Source organism: Coffea eugenioides, unplaced genomic scaffold (assembly GCF_003713205.1).
Source record: "Coffea eugenioides isolate CCC68of unplaced genomic scaffold, Ceug_1.0 ScVebR1_3317;HRSCAF=4512, whole genome shotgun sequence".
In the NCBI taxonomy this organism is placed as follows: Eukaryota; Viridiplantae; Streptophyta; class Magnoliopsida; order Gentianales; family Rubiaceae; genus Coffea; species Coffea eugenioides.
This window is the reverse complement of record NW_020863882.1, coordinates 1-8,252: the sequence shown is the minus strand read 5'-3', so window position 1 is coordinate 8,252 and position 8,252 is coordinate 1. Positions and strand designations below refer to the sequence as shown.

The 8,252-nt window shown below is 42.0% G+C and overlaps 1 protein-coding gene and 1 non-coding gene across 2 annotated transcripts; both read left to right on the top strand.

Annotated features, from left to right (window-relative positions):
• Positions 1 to 1,120: 1,120 nt before the first annotated feature.
• On the top strand, positions 1,121 to 2,738 carry LOC113757785 (cytochrome P450 CYP72A219-like). The gene is made up of 4 exons (XM_027300905.1): positions 1,121 to 1,394; positions 1,526 to 1,743; positions 1,970 to 2,262; positions 2,339 to 2,738. Exons 1-4 carry the CDS (start codon positions 1,121 to 1,123, stop codon positions 2,736 to 2,738), a joined length of 1,185 nt encoding a protein of 394 aa, XP_027156706.1.
• Positions 2,739 to 7,852: 5,114 nt separating this feature from the next.
• On the top strand, positions 7,853 to 7,959 carry LOC113757786. The gene has a single exon (XR_003466484.1). It is a non-coding gene; the product is annotated as a small nucleolar RNA R71 (small nucleolar RNA).
• The last annotated feature ends 293 nt before the right edge of the window (positions 7,960 to 8,252 follow it).

The following is an 8,252-nucleotide window of genomic DNA, read 5'->3' as shown; positions in this document are numbered from 1 at the left end:
TAATAATAATAACAAATGAAAACAATTTTAAAAAATCTAAACAACTAAAAACAACAAAAATGGCCATTTTTTAATCTTTTTCTACATTTTTTCATTGTTTTCTTTTTCTTTTGAGAAATTCCATGCTAAAAGCTTAAAATAAATAATAACATGAAAACTAAAAAGACTAAAAACTAAAAATGAATAAAACAAACATGACAAAAACAAAAACTAAGAAATAAAGAGTAAATGAACTTGAGCTAAAATTTGGTGTCTACATATTACATTAGGGTACTAAAATCTTTTCATTTGACTGTAGCCACAAAATGTTTTTTTTTTTTAAAAAAAAATAGATTTCAGCAAAAACATAATGGACTCTAGTGCTACAATTACTTTTTTGTTCAACATTGCTACAATTAATTGTTTATGGTTCAGATCACTAATTAATAATAGCTGAGGGGTGCAAATTGTTATTACACATTAGCACATTAATAATAGCCATGGATGACTGTTCAAAGAGTAGCTATTCTAACAATAGCCATTTATATGTAGAGTTAGCCGGTTATAGTCTTCTACTTCATCCTTTTTTTTTACGGTAATTCAAAAGTCAAATTCTCAAGTTCTATTTATTGAACTGACACTTTTTCTAGAAGGCAGATAGAAAAAGACTTCTGATGATGATTTGTGAGGCTTGCAGGATAATCGAGCTTTGTTGATTTGTTCTCAAAGGGTGGCCTCAAGAGTGCTAATTTTTTTTTTAAAAAAAAAGTATAGTTACTAGGAAAGCGTTTAAATACAGAGGATATAATAATTGTATTATGTGTGTTCATATAGTAAATTAAGTGTAATTTAAGTGAACGAGTAGAAAAATCATTTTACCATAAACAAGAATATTAAAGGCTCAAATGTCCTTTATAGGTGAGTGTTGAAGTCTCAGAGCATCTCCATTTTAGCAGATGCCGTAAACATAGAACATACCATCAAGCTACTTTGTCTTTGCTGATTTTACAGATGGATATGCATAGATTTCAGAATTAAGTGTCCCAAAGTTGAGGTTCTCCATCCTTAATAACTAACCGCTTCGCAAGTTCCCCCTGCCAGCAGAAAGTTTGACTGAAGGAGTGGAAGCGCATCAGAGAAAATGGACTTTTTCTATAGCTTGATTGGAGTTTCGTCAGTTATAGTTCTTCTCATCGGGGCATGGAGATTCTTGAATTGGGCTTGGATCACACCAAAGAAGATGGAGAAAAGCCTCAGGCGGCAAGGTCTACAGGGAAACTCTTACAGGTTCTTGTTTGGAGACACCAGAGACATAGGAAGGATGCTTGAGGAGGTTAAGTCCAAACCAATTTCTATAACAGATGATATCTTTCCCAGAATCGTGCCCTTCATCAATGAAACAATGCAACATAAAGGTTTGTTCTCCAAATTTGCCTGAAGACTATTTGGTTTGCTGTGTTTTTCAGCAATCATGCATTTCATATATGGTTGACCCAATCTTTTTATTTTAGAGTGGATAAGTTGCTTATCAAAAATTATTTTGTAGGTAAAAATAGCTTTTTTTGGCTTGGACCAAGGCCGGCAATGGTTATCTTGGATTCTGAACAAGTGAAGGAGGTCTTCACAAAAAATTTTACTTATCAGAAGCCTCGGGCAAATCCAATCAGTAAACTTCGAGCACTAGGACTTGCTAGCCTGGATACAGAAAAATGGGCCAAACACAGAAGATTATTGAATCCTGCTTTTCATGTAGAGAAATTGAAGGTTGTTTCTAGCTTTTTCTCCTGAAATTTGGTGCTGTTTCAATATCTTACATGCTTTTGGCCGTTTCTTGTTATTTATCAGACATGGAACTGGCTAGTGTTTGGTATTGCATCATATAAATGTAGTTATGGTTCCAATCTAGTCCAGATAAAGAACCAAATGCAGCCTTTCCAATTTTAAAATTTCACTGAATAATATTTCCATTCTTACTTTTTGATTAATGAAGAACATAAAAGCTGGAAGACTTACGCTTTTGATTCTCCTTCACATCCAGTACATGGTGCCAGCATTTTATCTGAGTTGTAATGAGATGTTAAGCAAATGGGAGAACCTTGCCCCAGCAGAAGGATCTTTTGAATTAGATGTGTGGCCTTATCTTCAAACATTTACTAGTGATGTAATTTCAAGAACAGCTTTTGGTAGCAACTATGAAAAAGGGCGAAGGATTTTTGAACTCCAAAGAGAACAGGCTTTGTATTTTGAGCAAGTTATGCAATCCATATACCTTCCAGGGTGGAGGTACGTTACTGTCTTTCAATTTCTAGTTTGTAATTGTATCATTTAGCTTATTTGGTTATTGCTATTTTGCATTCAGTTTTGTGCCAACAAAAAGGATCAAAAGAATGCAGAAGGAAGTAAACTCATTAGTTATGCAGAAGGTCGGCAGGGTCGCGCGAAGTTTGGCTGGGCGTGCCAGGCGTGCGGACAGAGAAGGCTCGCACACAGGGGCTGCTGCGCAGGGGACAGGTCGGCAGGGGCAGGTCGCGCGCGCGGCTGGAACGAACGGCGCTGGGCTGCGGCCTGAGAAGAAAACCCGCGCGGCGGGCTGGTCTGCGTCGCGCAGATCTGCTGATGGGTGGAAAGAGGAAAGTGAAATAGAGACTAAAACTAGGACAAGGGAAATCTCAACGGAGGAACTTGGAGGACTTGACAAGGCCAAGCAAAGAAGAAGACGAAGTGGAAAAAGTAGGGTCTGGGTCAAAAATTTTCTTTGAATTTTTTTTTTTGTTTTTTTTTTACTTTCGCTATCGGAGGGGTTGGAAGGCGTGGGCACGCCTTGGAGGGCATGGTCTTCTGCCCACAACATCTAAATGATGTCCAAACGAATTTCCGTCAAGGCGTGGGCACGCCTTGGAACCCCTATTCTTCTGTCCAACACCACAAAAACAATCAAAACATTAAAAGGAAACTGAAAAATTGCAGAATAATGAAGAATGATCACTTGGGTTGCCTCCCAAGCAGCACATTTCTTTAACGTCTTTGGTTAGACATGGCCTTCAACTGTTTAGACTTCACCACCTGGATTATCAAGGAATAGAACCTCCATTTGCTCACTATTAAACCCTTCATAATAAGGTTTTAAACGGTGACCATTGACTACGAACCTTTTTTCCGTTTTAAGACTTTGGATTTCCACTGCACCATAATGAGAAATATTAGTAATAACAAATGGACCAATCCAACGGGAACGCAACTTACCAGGAAAAAACTTAAGTCTCGAGTGATAAAGCAGGACTTTTTGCCCTATGACAAACAACTTCCTCGACACTTGTTGGTCGTGAAAAATTTTACCCTTCTCCTTATATATTGCAGCGTTCTCATAGGCTTCATTCCTTAGCTCTTCCAACTCTTGTAATTGGAGCTTTCTGTGTCCCCCGGCCTCCATAAGGTCCATATTACACCGCTTAAGCGCCCAGAATGCTCTGTGTTCAAATTCCACCGGGAGGTGGCAGGGCTTCCCAAAAACTAACCTGTATGGGGACATCCCAATTGGTGTTTTATATGCCGTGCGGTAGGCCCAGAGAGCATCTTCCAATTTCAGACTCCAGTCTTTCCTATCAAGCCGCACTATCTTCTCTAAAATTGACTTGACCTCCCTATTCGACACTTCGGCCTGCCCATTCGTCTGTGGATGATATGGAGTGGACACTTTATAGAGCACACCATACTTACGAAACAATGCAGTGATTGTCTTATTGCAGAAATGGGTGCCCCTGTCACTCACTATAGCTCTCGACATTCCAAAACGGACAAAAATGTTAGATCTTATAAAATCTGCGACCACTCTAGAATCATTAGTCCGGGTGGCTTTTGCCTCCACCCATTTGAAAACATAGTCAACAGCAAGTATAATGTACAAGAAACCAAAAGATGAGGGGAAGGGACCCATGAAATCTATACCCCAGACATCAAAAATCTCAACAAATAATATGGGGGTTTGACTCATTTGGTCTCTACGAGAAATATTCCCCACCTTTTGACACTTATCACAAGATTTGCAGAACAAATATGCATCCTTAAAGAGAGTAGGCCAATAAAAACCACTTTCTAACACTTTACGAGCCGTCCGCTTTGGACCAAAATGCCCTCCAATTGCAAATGAATGACAGAAAGTCAAAATAGAATGAAACTCACCTGCACTTACACACCTTCTTATCACTTGGTCTGAGCATTGCCTCCACAGGTAGGGGTCATCCCAAATATAGTGCTTGGCGTCACTTTTTAATTTATCTCTTCTAGCCTTTGGCCAACCTGCAGGTAATTGGTTTGCTACCAAAAAATTGACAATATCAGCATACCATGGTGCCGACGAATTAATGGCTAAAAGTTGCTCCTCGGGAAATGATTTTCTCAACGGTAGATCTTCTTGATTTGCGAGCAACCTGCTCAAATGGTCAGCCACCAAATTTTCGGCTCCGCTTTTGTCCTTGATCTCTAGATCGAATTCCTGCAGGAGCAAGATCCACCTAATCAGCCTCGGTTTTGCATCCTTCTTCGCCAGCAAGTACCTCAAGGCTGCATGATCAGAGAAAACAATTACTTTTGCACCCAACAAATATGACCTAAATTTTTCTAGTGCAAAAACAACAGCTAGTAATTCTTTTTCCGTCGTGGAGTAATTAAATTGGGCTCCACTTAATGCTCTCGACGCGTAGTAGATTGCGTGGTACTCTTCCAATTCTTTGCCCCCAAAACGGCCCCCACGGCATAGTCACTCGCGTCGCACATGATTTCAAACGGAACGCTCCAATCTGGTGGTTGAATGACAGGCGGCGATGTCAACGACTCCTTCAATTTATCAAAAGCCACCTTACATTCATTCGTGAAATCAAATGGCACGTCCTTTTGCAGTAACTTGAACAGGGGTGCTCCTATCTTTGAGAAATCTTTGATAAACCTTCTGTAAAATCCTACATGGCGCAAAAATGAACTCACTTCCCGTACACATACGGGGTAAGGTAGAGCAGAAATAAGATCTATTTTAGCTTTATCTACCTCTATTCCCTTAGCCGACACAACGTGCCCTAAGACAATGCCATGATCTACCATAAAGTGACATTTTTCCCAATTAAGCACCAAATTCGTCTCTATGCATCTTTTCAGAATTAGAGCCAGATTCTCAAGGCATTCATCAAAACTGTCCCCGTATACACTAAAATCATCCATGAACACCTCAATTATTTTTTCCACATATTCAGAGAAAATACTTACCATACACCGTTGAAAGGTTGCTGGAGCATTGCAAAGGCCGAAAGGCATCCGACGGTAGGCAAACGTACCAAATGGGCATGTGAAGGTAGTCTTTTCCTGGTCTTCTGGTGCGATCGCAATCTGAAAGTAACCTGAAAAGCCATCCAAGAAATAATAGTAAACACGACCCGCTAGTCGTTCAACCATCTGATCAATAAAAGGGAGGGGAAAATGGTCCTTTTTAGTCACAGAATTTAGTCTCCGATAGTCGATGCACTGACGCCAGCCAGTAGCTTTTCTGACCGGGACCATATCACCCTCCTGGTTCTCCTCCACGGTCACTCCCGCCTTCTTCGGGACCACTTGGACAGGACTCACCCACGGACTATCCGAAATAGCGAAAATGATCCCTACCTCCAGAAGCTTGAGTATCTCCTTTTTCACAACTTCCATCATCAGAGGGTTCAATCTTCGCTGTGCTTGCCTCACCGGCTTTGCATCATCCTCGAGTCTTATCCGGTGCATACACAAGGACGGACTAATCCCTTTAATATTGACTATGCTCCACCCAATTGCCTCCTTATGCTCCCTAAGGATTCGTACCAGTTTGTCTTCTTGACTTGGAGATAGGTGTGCAGAGATGATCACCGGCAGTGTCTTCCGGTCTCCTAGGAATGCGTACTTTAGATGCTTCGGGAGAGACTTTAATTCTAACTCCGGTGCCTGCACCACTGAAGGCAGCAACTTTGTCTGAGCCTCTGGCACAAAAAGAGAAGTAAGTTCATACCTTGGAGATACGATGGGTAGTGAGTGTAAGGCCTCAACAGTATGGAGCAATTCTTCCCTTAGGCCCACATCAAGAGTTACACCTAACTCCAGATGCTTGATTAGAGCCACTTCCAATGCGTCTTTGCCGTCTAATTCGAAAGTTTCCTGCACACAAGGCTCAATAATGCTCAAAGCAAAAATCGAGTTAGATTCTTCTGGATACTTCATCGCCTCAAAAATATTGAAATTCACAGTTTCACCATCAAACTCCATTGACAAAGTACCCTCATTCACATCTATTTTAGTCCTGGCAGTGCTAAGAAATGGTCTACCTAACAAGATAGGTGACGGGTTTAATGATTTTTCATCTTCCATGTCCAAGATATAAAAATCTGCAGGAAAGACTAACTCATTTACCTGAACCAAGACATCCTCAACTAGCCCATCTGGATATGCATTTGTGCGATCAGCTAGTTGGATTATGATGGCTGTTTCTTTAAGTGGTCCAAGATTTAGAGAAGCAAAAATGGTCTTTGGCATCACATTGATTGACGCCCCTAAATCTAACATTGCTTTCCTGATCGGTGTATTCCCTATCTTACAGGGGATCGTGAACATACCTGGATCTCCACACTTGGGTGGAAGCTTTCTTTGGAGCATTGCTGACACATTCTCTCCCACCGCTACTCTTTCGTCCCCTATCAGTTTCCTCTTATGGGTGCATAGATCCTTGAGAAATTTAGCATATTTCGGTATCTGCTTGATTGCATCCAGTAAAGGGATGTTAATTTCCACTTTTCGGAACACATCTAAAAGCTCTTTTTCCTTCTCTACCTTTTTTGTCTTCTCCAGCCTGCAAGGAAAAGGAGGTAAGTTAGATTTAATAATGGGCGGAGAAGTGAAGGTTACCTTAGGATCCTTGCGAATACGCCCTTCCTCTTCAATTTCCTTCTCTATCTCCTCTTCACTCTTGCTTTTTGAATTTCCCTCTTTAGACCCTTCCAGTGTCTTGCCACTCCTCAGTGTCATGGCACTTACATTCCTGGGATTTACTTCAGGTTGTGAGGGTAACTTTCCATAAGCGTGGGACTCCAAGCGATTGATGGCAGTTGCCATTTGGCTTATTCGAGCCTCCATATCCTTCATGCCTGATTTTGTGTCCTGCTGGAACTGATTGGTGCTCATGGTTAAGGCTCTAGTTTCTTGCTGGAGTTGAGCCATATTTGTGGTCAATGACCTGGTCTCCTGTTGGAGCTGTCTAGTCTCTTGCTGGATCTGGGCGGTAGTCGTAGCCAGACTCTTGACAATATCCTCCAAGGAACTTCCTGAGTTGGAGGATGAGGGTTGCGGTTTCGGTTGCCATGGTTGCTGAAATCCTGGTGGACGATTCGAAAATGAATTTTGTTGCCTGTTCCCGTAACTCAGATTGGGATGGTCCCTCCAGCCCGGATTGTACGTATTGGAGTACGGGTCGTATTGCCTGCGGGGCGCGGGCACGCCTCCGGCCATGTTTACCTGTTCCGTCCCGTCCTCTTGCAAAATGGGGCACGTGTCCGTGCAGTGGTCCATGCTAGTACAGATTCCACACATCTTTGCTCGCGGCGTGTCTCTCATGGCTAATTGCCTAACAACCGACGTCAATTCTAACAGTTGCTGCTATAAGAATGAAGTCTCTACCTCGTTGACTCTACGGGGAGGGTTGCTCTCACGTAAGCCAAATTGCTGGGAGTTCTCTGCCATGGCTTCGATGAGCTCCCACGCTTCCCTCGGTGTCTTGTTTGCAAGTGCTCCCCCACTCGCAGCATCAATGATACTCCTATCTGTTGATTGGAGCCCTTCATAGAAGTATTGGATTAACAGTTGCTCACTAATTTGATGCTGCGGGCATCTAGTGTACAACTTGTTAAACCTTTCCCAGTATTCATACAAGGACTCACCGGGATATTGTTTAATGCCGCAGATCTCCTTTCTCAAACTCGCAGCCCGGGATGCAGGGAAGAATTTTTTCAAGAATTTCTTTTTCAGCTGCGCCCATGTGGTAATACTACCTGCTGGTAGGTAGTACAGCCAATCTTTAGCTGCATCTTTGAGAGAGAACGGAAAGGCTCTCAGTCTAATTTGCTCTTCAGTGACCCCAGGAGGTTTCATACTAGAGCAAACCACCTCGAACTCCTTGACGTGCTTATGAGGTTCTTCGCCAGAGAGACCATGGAAAGAAGGTAGGAGGTGAATCAACCCTGACTTCAATTCGAAAGCAGTATTCTCACCCA

What these genes read in the sequence shown, in the direction of transcription:
- LOC113757785 (XM_027300905.1), top strand. Translation starts at nt 1,121, where the DNA reads ATGGACTTTTTCTATAGCTTGATTGGAGTTTCGTCAGTTATAGTTCTT. An exon ending in TGAAACAATGCAACATAAAG is followed by an intron (nt 1,395 to 1,525) that starts GTTTGTTCTCCA and finishes ATTATTTTGTAG; the next exon opens with GTAAAAATAGCTTTTTTTGG. An exon ending in TTCATGTAGAGAAATTGAAG is followed by an intron (nt 1,744 to 1,969) that starts GTTGTTTCTAGC and finishes TGATTAATGAAG; the next exon opens with AACATAAAAGCTGGAAGACT.